The 15037-nt window shown below is 39.2% G+C and overlaps 1 protein-coding gene across 31 annotated transcripts in view; it reads left to right on the forward strand.

Annotated features, from left to right (window-relative positions):
* TCF4 (transcription factor 4) overlaps positions 1-15037 on the forward strand; it is a 339431-nt gene that overhangs the window by 200360 nt on the left and 124034 nt on the right. For 25 of the 31 annotated variants that reach the window (XR_014517238.1, XR_014517239.1, XR_014517240.1 and 22 more), the window contains 2 exons: positions 62-191; positions 360-409. The exons of the other annotated variants lie outside the window; for them this stretch is intronic. Coding sequence is in view for 22 of the 25 variants with exons in the window: in XM_083465957.1 (XP_083322083.1) it covers positions 62-191; positions 360-409 (180 nt within the window). In the remaining 3 variants the exon portion in view is untranslated. The remainder of the gene's footprint in view (positions 1-61; positions 192-359; positions 410-15037) is intronic. 31 annotated transcript variants of the gene reach the window in all.

Genomic DNA, 15037 nt, shown 5'->3' on the forward strand with positions numbered 1-15037 from the left:
TAGAAAGGCAAGCAAGGGAGAAGTTAGATATAACAATACTTATTTTTCAAAAATCTTTTAGCAAAGTCTCCTCGGAGGTGACATGGAAATGGGCAACCCAGGCGCTCTCTCACCCACCAAACCTGGCTCTCAGTACTATCAGTATTCTAGCAATAATCCGCGAAGAAGGCCTCTGCACAGTACCTCTGTGGGTGAGTTACTTTGTGCCACTTTACTCCACATTTCTAAAAGGAAACTTACACTGAACTTCTGTCTTGCAAGTAATTAATAATAAATGCTAGCTCAGTGCTGAATCTTAGACTGGAGGGTGTGAGCCTGCAAACATACATCTTACAGCCACACTTGTCTTCTTCTTTCAGAAGTACAAACAAAGAAAGTTCGAAAGGTTCCTCCAGGTTTACCATCTTCAGTAAGTACTCCTTGTCTGTCTTACCGTTTGCGGTTCCACTGGTTCCTTTGATTAACATGTTTTCAAATGAAACAGATTCCTATCCTAAACGTTTTTTTGTTTGTTTTGGTTTTCTCCATCATCATGCCGGCAGACAAAACAGAGAAGTCTATAATATTCTGACCTGTGGGAATAAAAAGTTTTGGTGGGTGTTGTTGCATTATTATTTTTTAGTGTATATAAATAGAACTCTGAAAAAGTGCCTCTAGTTTGGGTAGCTTTACCAGTATGCGGTTCCAGATAGAATACGCATTAGCTTCACGTGCGGGTTAACTTCTTTGTCAGTATTATGATGATTTATGGATTTGCATGTTAAAAGAGATTTGTGGAGAGGGATTTATGAAACATTTACATGGGTCTCAGCCCAGAATAGAAGGAGGACGTCTTCATTTTCCACTGAAGTTTTTGAATTAGGACTTTGAGCATACCTGCACAAATAGCTTTCTCAGTGTGTGTGATTTCCAGGTGTCAAACCAGTTGACTCCAGGTGTTACCAAAGGAATTATGGGCTATGGTAATAAATGAAGTCACATTTAATACCCTGATTGTCGTCCCGTCCCCCCTTCTTTTTAGGAAATTTTGTGTGTGTGTGTTTCTAATCAACTACCTGCATATATTTAGGCTGTGTTTGCAATAAAGGCTATATATGCTTTTTCATATTATAATGCCCTTGCGTTCATGCAGCAAATAATTGGCTCATGTATGAGTTGGATTTTGTTTTGCGTTCTTCTTTTAAAAATAAAAAATGCTGATGTGTAAAAAAAAGTATGATCTGTTTTAAAGCAGCTACCATATTGATTAATTTGTAGATAAGTAACAACAATGCACCGTAGTGCAGCAGAGCGACAAATACTTTTAGATCAAAGAATTAAAAATATTTGACTTTGCTGCTGGTGGTAGTTATATTGTGGAGATGTGTATTATGGGAGTGGGGGGTTACAAGGGAGTGCAATCAAAAATTCACCAACATCAGAGCAATCCTACAGGTTTTTCTGAGATTACTTTGGCGTACCATTTATTAATGTGATCATAAATTAGATGGACTTTCAAATCAATAGCAAAACCTTCATATTATAAAACTAGTACTTTTAATTTCCGTTTTTGCTATTGTCATATCAGTAAGTGACTGAAGCTAGGAAAGGAATTAAATGAACATGTTTAATTAATATAGGAATAGTGATATGGGTATGTGAACCCTTGGGCAGACGTCTGACAGTACTTGAGAAGTAAAAATAAAAGTTGACAACAACAAAAACTTTGCTATTTTTCACTAACAGAGAAAAAAAATGAGGACAAATTTAAAATTAGATTGCATAAATGTTTCTTGCTTTGTTTCTTTAAAGAAATCATGGATTTTTTTACAATCCTAAGGATTTTGGGTGGTTCACTTTTAGTTAATGGCGTCTTTACTTGAAACTTTCGCTTCTAATAGCTTTTATGAGAACTCAGATGATAAATACATATTGGTGCTTCTCACATTTTGAAACAGGCCAGTACGTAATGTGGCTGAGTATACCTTTTAAGCATTCTGGAGTAGCACTTAAACACCTTTTTCTTTTTTTCGTTTTGGTAATTTGTTATGTCTAGAATGCTTAAATTTTAATAAAATGTAGTGCGGTATTTTCTTCATTTAAAAATACGTACATAAAGATTCCTTTTTTCAGATAAATTCTGATAGAAAAACCATGTGCCTCTGTATTTCTAATGCTCATTTTCTCCCATATCTGTACACTTACTGTGTAGAACCTTATTGACTGGGACATATTTCCGTTTAGAAAGCTAAACGCGTGCAGGGCAGTGAAATGGCTACAACTGTAAAGAAAGAGGACTGCTGTGATGATGTAAAAACATCAGATTGGTTGCCATTTCCATTTAAGGGTTAGAACTCTGTTGTTATTATTTCCCTTGCAGACATTTCAGGCATTTGGCTGTTTCTTTGAACCAAAAAGAATGAAATAAGTTTAAAAAAGAATTAACCAATTAGGATTCCTTAATTCCTAGCAAAATTTGTTCTTTGAGTTACAAAGTTTGGATTCCGTAGTTCATCTTGCTTTTTGCACACAGTGAAACCTATTGTTTTAAAGATAAAAACGAGGGAAAAAACAATTTTGCCACAAATGATTTCCTTGAAATTCAAATGACCTGATGCTATTATTGGGAGATATATCAAGTTATCCAGAAGTGGGTGGGTGGGTGGGTGGGTGTCAATTGTTCCTTAACATGTTTGAACAAACAACTAATCACCTTCATGATCAAAATATGTTGTGATTTTTTTTTTATCAGTAGTTAAAATGCAAAGATTTTCAAAATAGTACTATACTCTATTAAAGGACAAAATATTTTTTTAAATAATTCCTCTTATCACATTATAGTAGATGATGCTATTATGCTGGATAAACAGTACTCATTTATAAATTGACTAAACAGATTATATTGTACTTAGCTGATAGAATGAAAATATTATTCTCTTTCTATTAAAATATGGGTATTAAACTGTCACTGAATATTCATACAATTGTCTATAAAGGGCTTCAGGAGTTGTGTTAATGCACAGATGTCTATGACAAATTTCCATGGCTATATTGAGAAAGAGAAGCGACAGAGAGAGTAAGACAAACAAACAAACAAACATTTTCTGGAAAGGTACTAAGCTCTTTGTCTTTTTATTTGGGGGGGGGGAGAACCTTTCAGAAGTAAGACCACTGGCTTGACTCAGTGTTAAGCAGCTAGCTCCTTCCTGCATAAGCATTTCAGTACTTTGTCACTATGGGCAAAGATAAAGATAATCCCTGGATCATCAGTAGTCTGGGTTATTCTTTGTGGATAAACTGGGTTGTGGGAAGAATCACCTGATCTCAAACTTGGCTCCAATGTTGCTATTCTTCATCCAAGTTTTTAAAACGTGTGCATGTAAGTGGCTATGAAATCATTGCAGATATGAGTCTTGAGACACACACCCGGAAGCTTTTATGAATGGACATGCCTGGCGACTGGGGCTTTCGGAAATATGTTCCTGAACTTGTTCCCCCCACTGCTTTCCTACACACCTGCCATGCACAGCATGTAGCATCCAAACCAAGCCTCAGTTTCGCTGTCCCCCCCCCCCTCCTCCTGTGGATGGAGGAGGAATTGCTTCATTGTTTAGATGGAACAATGGCGACTAGCAATAACATTAATAACTGAAAACATGCTTGCCATTGGTTTTGGGTTATTACATTTCTATACATGTAAATTAGTCCCCAGCTCCCTTCACACAGCTTTTTCATGGCATTGGCCCCAAGGGGCTTGAGCTGTGTATGGATTTGCGACCATATAAGCACAGGTAATTATGTGGTTCTTTCCCATATGATCTGCACCTCCCAGCCAATTACCTGCAGCTACAGGGAATTACATAATGGGAAAGATGTTGCCTTGCCTCCCTACTTACAGCTACATGAGAAGGAGACCTCTTTCAATTAACTCCCAAGAAGCGCATTAAGGGCATTCTATGGATGTGAATTATACAGTCATTCTGAAACAACCTCAGGCGGAAACTTTGCATAGAGCATTCAGGTTTTTGCTCCTTTCTTTTTGGGGGGCTGTCTCATCAACTAGCCCTGCAGTCCTCACAGCAGCCTGATGATGCTAGTCCCATTCATTTCAGCGGTGCATCACTTTGAGGATTAGATTTTACAAGGCAGGGGTGTGGGACTTAGCTATGCCATGTGCCTCCTGCACTGCTCAGGTAACGTATAAACCAGGCCGTTAAGTGACAAAACAGTTACAGAGTTAACAAAGGTACATAGCCCAAACTGCTCTTTACTTGGAGAGTAGTTTTGTTATTCAGCATGAAGGGAAAATCCCTTAATACATGTGTGGATTGCCTGGGCATGTACTTTCAGCTGTGCTGAATCTTAGCTGATGTTTGCTTTTACGTCTACCAAGTGTATGTGTGAACCTAAGAATTAATTAATTTTACTCTTCATTCATAGACCATACATTTCAGAAAGGTAACATCCACTTAGTGCAACAGGCATCATATTCTTTCTGTGCCATTTACCCATATACACGGGGACTCCGGAATTTTGTGCCCTCGCAGATGAGTTTATTAGATGTAATAAAAGGCTTCTTTTGAACTAAGAAAAAACAAAAAAGAAAGAGATGAAAACTTTGGCAGTACTCACCAGGCAGGGTGTCTCGATTCTTGGCAGCTTTTTCAACTGTTTATCTATCCTAAACAGGGACTAAATTTAGAATGAAAGGTGTGTTTTTAGCTTCTTCAAAGCACTGAGTTTATTTGAATTTTTAGAGGGAGGGGTGGAAATCAGAGAGCTGATCTGGAACAGTTAACCATGTACAGAAGTTTCCCACACACGTTCCACACCCAAATGTCTTTTTTTCATTTTCTGCCCCAGAAAATTTAATAAAGATCTTTGTGATCTGGCTGTATTGTATTTATATGAAAAGACTCTCCAGGTGCAGAGATAAGATCGCGGTATTTAAATAGCACGGAAGACCATAACTTTGTTTTAATTAATAAACCCCTTAATGTTAAAAGACTTAGAGCATGAAGTCATGGAATTTCAATAACGGGATAATACAAACAAACAAACAAAGCAAGATCCTAACATGGAACATAATGTGTGAAATGCTCAGAACTAAAACTGTACAGTAAAGTGCAACTGAACGTTATGAAATTTAGTCTTCAGGTGCAACGTGCAACAGTTGGAAATAATCATCTGAAAAAATGAAATGGATTACAGTATTGTTTCTCTTTTTCCTCTCTGCTCTCCATAAAATAGTATACTATTGATATCCCCATCTATTTTTAGTCATCTAAAATACAGAGAACTGTTTTATCACAAAAATAGCCAGCCAGCACTGTTCCAACTGGAATATGACATTGCACAATAAATTTCAACTTTCTTTTGTCAGAGCTAATTTTAAACTTCCTTTTGCTCGCTAACCTATTTAAAAGCAAGATTCCAGTCTTCATAATCGCTGAGAAAGTTTGAAAAAAAAGTAACATCTGCTCAGTTTTCAATGGCCATTGCCACAGTTACTGGCATTTCCCATGGCTTTCTGTAAATAGCTTTAAGAAATCAACGTTGGAATACACCTATGTTTTTTAAGCAAGTGATCGGTAAAGTTGAAGATTAAGAAAACCTCCCTAAGATAGGAGAGCAGAAAAGAATATCCCTTAAGAATATCCCTCTGTTTATCTGTTGGTTTGAAATTTATGTTTGTTCCTGAATGGTAGAAAGGGGTGGTCTGAATGTATATGAGGCCACAACTTTGCTGAAACTAAGCATGCCTTGTTCTGGTCAGTGCCTGGATAGGTGTACCACCTTGGATTCCATAATAGAAAAAAGTAAATTTAAGAAAATTAAACCAATAAAATAATAATATATTTGTGTGCTCTGCATACCCATACAAACTGGGTTGGATGAAGATTTTGTTCCCATAAGTGGGAGAATTTCTGGAGTCAAGTTATGCTTAGAGGACACTAGTAGATAGTGGGGTTGACTTTTTGATGATTCCCATCAGCCTCCATTTTCACCTCCCACACTGTTGTGGAAGTTTGGGGAGTTCTGTATGTGCCCCTCTGTTTCCCTGGCAATAGTAGCTGGCATCAGAGTTTACTGCCATCATCAGTGTCCCTGAGCGCTCCTATTCTTTTCCTGGTGGGGTGAATAAGAACTGTTACTTATATGCGAGAAAATAACAAAAGGGACTTAACCAAGAGAAGATGAACCTCTCTGCTGTTTCCTTGGTGTTTGCTTCAAGACACCAGTTGTTGGGGAACTCTAGTGGGGAGAACACTGCTATGCTTCCAAAGGCCGCTGGTTGTCCACTGTGACAAGAAGACTAGATGAGCCTTTGGACTGATCCTGCAGGGTTCTGACTACGTTTTCCAATTTCTAGGGGAGGGAGCATGCTGCCCCTCCCTGGCAATCAACTGGAGCCCTCTTTCTATTTATAATAGAGGAGCATTAACTTATATGGGAGAAAGTGAGCAGGTTATAATTAGGACACACTGCGTTTTGGAAACACCCTTCCCAACACAAGTGATCCTTGTGTCTTGAGGAGAGACTGGTTCTGCCACCTCTTTCAGCTGTCTTTCAAATCTCAGCCCTTTATTATTTTCTCATTGATATCAGTGGGCACTGGGAACTATTGAGAATCTAGGTCATCCCTTCCTGCAGACCCCTGCCCTGGGTTACCTTTTATGGCTTTGCCACATATTGCAACAAGCACACAGATTCTGTCATCTGACACATTGATATCTGTATCTCTATAAATATGCAGAATTCTCTACATGTGCAATAAGAAAGCACATGTATGCACACATCTGAGTGGTTGTCGTTCTTTCTTTCCATTGCCAGCCATTTCTGGAATTATATCATGTACTTTTGGCCCAGAATATATATGCATTCTGAATCTGCATGAGATCACATAATAGTCTGCATAAAAATGGACTGATCAGTGGGATAGATTAAATCTTGTTTTACCATCTGAGATGGCTTAATTGACTAAGAGCATTGATCTTACTAGTTCCAAATTCAAACTTCTGTAAATGAGTTTATACACCAAAGTTGATTTACCCAAGACCCAAGTGGGATTGGTTATATTTATATTCGGTATTGCACTTGTGTTTTATTGCTTATAATACAGTGCATGTTTTCTTACCAGAGTTTGTAGCTGGGTTTGGTGTGTGTGTGTGTGTTGGTGTTTGTGTTTCCAAGGAAGGTCCTTTCATAAGGGACCCACATATATTTGTGGTTGCCATGTAACTGTTCCTACACCAACTTGTGGGAGAGGTAGGAATTTAGTCTTGGACACCAAAATGAGCTTCAAGGCACTGAGAGTGCCTCGGAAGAGCAGTGAGATCATAGAATTGTAGATCTAATTCACACATTCAAAATCAGCTCTACTCCATGGGCCCATGATTGCACTGAGAGTGTAATTTGCAAACTGGCTTGTCCAAGATATAACATGATGATGGAAATCACCACTGAAGTACTCAAGGATAGAGTGTTGGACTCTATTCAGATGTCACATCGAACCATGGTTTGTTTTACATCTGAACACCTGAACCTATTTTTAAAAATGCTGAAGCGAAAGCAGAAAAATCAACTACTAAAATCAGTGAAAGTACCACTGATAGGATAAGAGAGGGAAGAAGTCCAGGTGCTTAAAGAAAAGGAAAAAGAAAAAGAAACCAATCATGTCGGATGCATTTCATTATTCTACCTCAAGAGGCTGCTGCAACTGTGGAGGAGGTGAAGTTGCTGTACCTCAAGTCTCTGCTAAATCATGGAGATGAGAGTAAACTTTAAAAGTTAAATGCTGATGAGATGAAAAATGAAAGCAGACAAGCAGCTCTGAACCATGGTTTGTGGTGTGCTTTCTGAACTGAGCCCTTGATGCCTTTAGAAGTTCAAGACATTTCTCTCACTCTTGTGAGCATCATCTGTTCTATCGATTGATTCTTTGTAGAATCCTTAAAATCTCAATACAGTACCTTACATTCCTTTCTTTTTCTTTTTCTTTTGAAAAAGAACTTTAAGTTTTCATGCTTGTAGAGATAAACTTCAAAATGTGTCTAATAATAAAAAACCAACTTGCTGTTTTTCAAATGTCATGGCTTCTAATTGCATTTTATTATTCTAGTCCAAGGCAGCTGTTGCTGTTTTGCTTTTGGATATTTACCATGGAAGTATTGACCTTTGTAGCTCTCCCTTTTCAAAATTGTGATCATTTTTGAAATATTAGTCCCTACCTGACAGGTCTTTGAGTCTCCTTCCTCTTCTTCTAGAAGTCAGTGACTGATCTGGAAGGTTAAAGGGCCTCTGTTTTCTGAAAGTTTTCCTTTCCTTTGGACCACATAGAGGCAGGTCTTGTCATCTGGGCAGTCCAGAACCTCCAGATACACTGCCCAGGCTTGCATCCAGAGGTGGTCACTTTGGTGCTCCTAACACAGTGGTTTGTCCTCACCCCTGGAGGCATACTCCATTGTCTCTTGAGACAGACAGATGTCAACAACAAAATGATGATGAGTCTCTTCGAACTATAGGAAACATACTGCTTAAGTAATACAAATAAAACTGTTTTCAGAATGTTAGAAAGCTCATCTTACAATTTTGCTTATAATTTTGTATGTGAAATTCATCCATGTTCCAGCTGCCCCTCTCTAGATAGAAGACCATCTGCTTTGTTATGAACTAACTACAGTTTTCAGTACCTCTTCAAAGCCTGCTCCATGCCTGTAGTTCAGTGGCTGAGTATCTTGCTTTGCATGCACAATGCCCTAGTTTCATCCCCTAGGAAAGACTCCCTACCTGAAACCTTTGAGAGCCACTGTTGGCGTAGGCAGTAATGAACTAGATGGGCTGGCTCAGTATTAAGGCAACACCCTATTGCAGTAATCCAGTCTTGAGGTTAGCAAAATGTGGCCAAGCTACCTTTGTCCGGGATGTGTTTGTGTACCAGCCTAAGCTATCTGAAAATGCTCAGTGCCACTAAGGTCACTCTGGTACTCAAGCTGAAGCTATGAACACTCCCAAACTCTGAATCTGATCATTTATGAGAGGTCAACCCATCTAGAAGAGCAGGAATGCCCACACCCTTGACATCAATAGCAACTCTATCTTGTAAGGATTCATCTTCAGTTTGCTGCAATTCCACTTCCTCACCTGATTGATTGAAATGTATTGATGTGTCCTTGAAGGCAATCTCACTCAGCTGTTTCAGGTGTATGTTAAAGCATGGAGGACAAGATAGAGCCCCCTTGAAACCCTGCGGCATAATTGCCATGGGATCAAACAGAAGCACCACCTTCTGGAATCATCTCTCCAGGGGAGGAATGGAGCCACTGACCCACTGTGCATACAGATCCCAACACCCAGAGCCTATCCAGAAGGATATCACGGTCAATGCTATCAAGAACACCACTAAGAGATCCCAGAGAACCAACAGTGTTGTCCTCCGCTATTCCAAAAACAGGTCTGAAACTAGATTGAAACAGATCCAGGTAGTCCTCTGTTCACACAGATATATCCTGTGAATTTCCCCAACTCTGTCCTTAATGAACCCAGCAGTTAAGAATATTTGCCACTTACCCAACGACCCCTGCTAAATCCACCTCACAAAGGGGGGGGGGTCACAATACCCTCTTTTTTGGCAGGCACGCTATCGTCAGTTGCCATGAACGATGGGGTTTCCCTGGAGTTAGAGATGTGCTTTGTGCACCAATTTGCCACTGACCTAGTGAGGCCCCGAGGTAACTTGAATTGGAAATGGCAGCTTGTTCTACCAGTGAATGCCAGTCCTGCTGAGATCCCATTATAGATTTGGTGGAATTTCAGCAAAGGTAGTGGTGACAGATGAGGACATAGCCGACCTACTGTTTCGTTAGAGAGGAATATTAAAAGCAAAGATGGAAGAGGTGTAAGTTCAGTCTAAAGATGGAGTAGACTAACCCAGTGGAAACAAACTCAGCTTTAGAGGAAAGAAAGCAGAAAAGAGAGAGTTGTTCGAGAAAACTGAAACTGAAGGAGGGGAAGAAAACAACTAGTTCCATGGCTTTGCTCTCTTTTGGAGATGGGAAAACTTTTTAAGAGTGTCCAGTTAGTGTTCTTTGCTAACGCTACAGCATGGAAGTCTCATGCCACGGCAGTGTGTTGTTGAGCTGTTTGTAGTTTCCCTCTGTTCAGATCAGTTAATAACGTGTTGATTAATTTTGTGGCCATGCACCCATTTTTAGATAGGAACCTTCAGACTTGAACTCCACAGCAGCTCCTTTAAATGAAAACTTGTGTCCCAAGGAGTCTTATAAAAAATAAGAGGCTGCAATCTGAAGAAGTAATTTATGTGCGAATGAAAGAATCATGCTTTCTTAAATACTTTCTCTCCAACTTCTCCCACCCTGCCAAAGAAGCAAGCTCTGTTCCTTGGTGGCTTCTTGTCTGCTGAGTTACAAAAACATCCTGACAAAGGCAGACACAGCAGCTGCATGCACAGTACTTTTCCTTTCATGCATGTGACTTCTCGTGAGTCAGGGTCACAGGCTGCAGGACTTGTTGCCTACTATTTGCCCATTGCTGCCTTTTACTACATTGGCTGTTCTGTGCACTCCTGTTTCTTTCTATTGGGGAAGGGCCATGGCTCAGTGGGACAGCACCTGCTTTGTATGCAAACAGTTCCACATTCAATCTCTGGCATCCCCAGGTAGGGCAGAGAAACAGCCCAGCTTGAAAACACCGGAGAGCTGCTAGTAGTCAGTGCAGGTAGTACTGATGGTCTGACTCAGTACGAGGCGGCTTCCTATGTTCCTATGTAGGCTGTAAAACAGACACCACTTATTCTCATGCACTTGCTGAGATCGAACATGCAATGTGCCATTGTTTAATATACCTGTGTGATTATATCGTGGGGGCAAACATGCTCCTAGAAAACAGGTTGCAGAATTGCAGTCAGTGAGTGTTGCCATGGGTCACAGATACAGTCTCCCAATTTCTCCCTCTCTGTGTCTGTCCCCTTCACACAGTCTTGGCTTTAAGAGATGCCCTGCTGCTGGAAACCAAAATAAGCGACAAATAACCCCTATGGAAAAAGTGGGAAGGAGGCTGTCGCTGCGAACTTGTATGGTTTAAAAAGTTAGGAACCTTCCGCTTTAAAATGAAGCAATTTGTAGAGGAGACTGTAGATACTACATTGTGTGTTTTGTTGCGTGATGAGCTTGTACTTGTGTGGCTCAAAATAAATAACTAGACCTGGAAATAGCAGTTGTGACCATTGCATCCTGTTTCTCAGCAGCTACTAGCATAGGTGCATCGCTGTTAGGGCTCTGAGTTTTGCTTAAACATAGACTCCCTCTTCAGAGGAATATAGGTAATGCAGGGAACAGCATTTCTTAGAGGCAGAGGTTTTTGATCGTCAAATATATAGTTCTGTTGCATTCCTTATACTGAAATGGTATATTTCCCAGTACTTTTATGTTTTAGGAAACTATTATATTAAAGGAAGCCCGCAGTAAGTTTAAAATATTTCTGATATTTATTTATTTTTGCATCTTACTTAATAATGGGCTTCTCGGAATATGAGCAGCAATGGTGATTTTTAATTCTCCTTGCAGTCTCACGAGAGCACAGGATTCAAGAATTGTTATACTTGTGAGAGTCTATTTCAAGGAAGCCTGAAGTGAAGTCAAACTGCACTTTGTGCCGAACAGCATCTCAGTTTAGCTTTTTAAAATTATATTCCAGTTGTTACTGTGGGGCCCGATCCTGCATAATGTATGTTAAACATCTGTTAAGGAATTTCTCGAAGCTCATGCACGACTTTCTGTACGGCTAGACTTTAGCCCATAAATGAACCAGATCCTGTGCAAAGATCTAATACTGTTGATTCTTTTTCTTCTTCTTAATTATGTGTTGCGGTTGAAACAGAACATACAGTCTTAACCGATTAAAAGAAATGGGAAGTTTTTACGAATGTATGAATGGGGAAAATGGAAATTGTACTGTACAATAATGCACCTTCTTAACTGTACAGGCAAGTATGAAGTTGTAAGCGAGATGTACACAGCAGGGGCATTTTCTGCTCTCATGGGAGACATCCATAGAATCCCCATTGTGGTTGCATGAGTGTAAGGGAACTTGGCATTTAATCCTCTCTTTGAACTTATCCCCTCAGGGAATGATTTCTAATACAAGAGATTTAGAGATATAAAAATAACTACTTTCTGTAAGCACTAACACCAGATTCTTTTTACTGTGTTTTAAACATTCCTGCTAGACTTTAGCATCTTCATATTGTTGATTGGTGTGAGGCATCATAACTCAAGTGAAGAAGCTATTAAGAAATACTGTTTTTATACCTCCTTGTCTTCAGTTATATCTTCTGGATTTTATTTTTTATATCTATAAAACTTTTTAGGTTACTGTTTATTTGTAACTATTCCAGTTCATTTTGCAATTTCATTATTATTATTATTATTATTATTATTATTATTATATTTTAAAGTTGTAGTTGTAGATAAACCTTTGCTTAGGAATGCCAGATCAAACCACTGAAAACTAAAGGGCAGCATGGTGTTCTTGTAGCCATACATGGTTTTGATTTGTAATCATAATCTGAAATAAGACGTTAATGACTGATTATTTGATTTCATTTATTTTATTTCTATGCCACTTTTCATTCAAAAGAATCCCAAAGCGGCTTACAATCAATCAATAATAGCAATGTGATGTTACATAATAGAACACCACAAATGCAGCTTAAGTCATATAAAATAATCGGTGAAACAATTACAACCTATAAAACACAGGCATTCAGGGATAGAAAGAGCCTTTCCAAATAATGAAGTGCAAATCAAGGATCAGAAGCTAAAAGGGTTTTTGTCACCTTTATTTACTTTCTGATCTGCTTGCGTCTTTGTAGAAAATGCTTCACTTCATTACTTACACAGCAATGTAATGATTTCTGCTTCGGAGTGTTTTGACCCAAAATTTCAAACTTTCTAAATTGAAGTCTTGTGCGACTCCAGCAAATGAATGCTGCATTTTGGGTTCACAACACCACTGACCCCATTCCATGATGCCAGGCACGTTCTCTGAGTGCATCCATTCATTCATCAGAGCCTCATTTGGGGGTCTGATCTGGTGCATCTCATGTGCTCAAGTCACACAGCAGCAAGCACACACACTCACTCACTGACTCTCCACCAGTCCAGGGGATAAAACAAAAGAATCATCTGCATGAACGACACTCGGAAACCTTTTGCAAAAAGATGTATTTCTTCCTTGCAAGACAAACTCTTTCTCACACCTTTAAAAATGTGTTATAGTAGGACCACTGGAGGCCCCCCTCAGAATGTGCCATAATAACTGGGCATAATAATTCTCCCATTGGAATGCATCAATGCTGATCTTTAATTGGCTGCTTGATGTCCCTCTTCCCTGAGTGCCATAGGACACACTTTGCTTGCCTCGTGCCTCCATAGCAAACCGTCTTTTGCACCCATTTCTTTGCTTTATCACCAACTAGAATCAAAGATCTATTTGGGCAATTGAACACGATAATTTACTGTATATCTTTTTTTTTTTGAAAAAAATGTTTATTTATTTTGAAGTTCTGAATCCCTGGTAGATAATAGGAATATTTATACAGATGTTTTAGGTGCATTCAAAGAGCTTCTTGTTCTCTTCCGTGTCATTCCTATGCTGTTATTTCTTTTTAATGGTTTCCGAAAATTCTTAAGCAGGACAGCTTGCCGGTGATAGAGGGATGATGTTTTAAAGGGGGTGAAATACCTTGCCGGTTACACCAGATTTGCACACTACGTATTATTTCACTGTTTCTCTGGGGGGCGGGGAAATCCGTTTCCCCAACGAACGCCTGCAACTTAAGTGACAATGTAATGTGGTTAATATCCGGTTTTGGCTGACTCGCTTCCACTCGTGATTTTTAAGTCCCCTTAGATTTTTGTACGTACTCCGTTTCACAGAGATCGGATCTTTTTCAAGGAAAGTTCAGCAGCCCCAGAGTAGATTCTACACAGGCAGCCGTCATTTGTTGCCAATGCCACCTTGTGGATTACAAAGGATATTGATTTGTTAAACAAAGTTGCATGTAAATGTGGCTCTTTCCTTGCAACCCGCACTCTGGCAAGGGCGTGTTGGAGTTCTCAACTGGATCCTTTTGTTTTCTGCATGACACTTCATTTCTCCACTCACAGTTCATTTATGATTCTGATGAGAATGGCCCCCCCTTTTTTCCAAGAAACACACATTTCACTTTTTGACCTAGAAGCATCTGTTAGATTTTTTTTAAAAAAATTAAAAAATACTACTTTGGCATTCTGGAAGTGTTAATGTCTTTCATATCTGTTTAATGCTATTTAGGGATATTTACGATCACCTCTTGGTTACTTGGGGTAAAGTGTGTTGCGTCCCCCCCCCCAACAGACAGGAAAGCATTCATATGAGGAAACAGATTGCTTTAAACATGTGCTTCCTGTTACAGTAAAGAGAACAAATTAGATTTAGCACTGCCTAATGAATGCACAAATGTGTACGTTTAAGCTTTTAAAAGCCTTACATTCATTTCAGGTCTTAACAGAGACTGAGTGTTGCCTCTCAGGTTACGGCACAGTAAACCTCGAAGGAAGGACACACTACCTGTCCTTTGTCAGAGCAGTTCATTCAAAATTTTATTTCTCTGATGAAGAATGTTCAGTCCATAGGATTTCATAGGAATGGCGACATAAAAGAAAAGTTTATTTTTAAGGAGATCTGTGCGTCAATGTGGCTGGTCCATTATTGGCATTAAAAGGAATGAAAAGATGCATGCCTTTTAAAACTTGAGTTTGTCCACACACCTCCTTTATCTTTTCTCTTTCAGCACATTGCTTTACTCCCCCGATTTAACAAACCCACTTTCTCATTCCTATCCCCCCCCCCATTTCAGAGTTCTGAGCTCATCACCTTTAGAGCTCTGTTCAGAGGAGGGTCCAACCAACATCTTTCTTGTATTATTATTACATACTATTGTTATAAAAAGGGGTATCAAAATAGCCTTGTTTATATTATCACAGCAGGGTAGAAG

Source organism: Podarcis liolepis (genome assembly GCF_965112155.1).
Source record: "Podarcis liolepis genome assembly, chromosome: 11".
Taxonomy (NCBI): domain Eukaryota; kingdom Metazoa; phylum Chordata; class Lepidosauria; order Squamata; family Lacertidae; genus Podarcis; species Podarcis liolepis.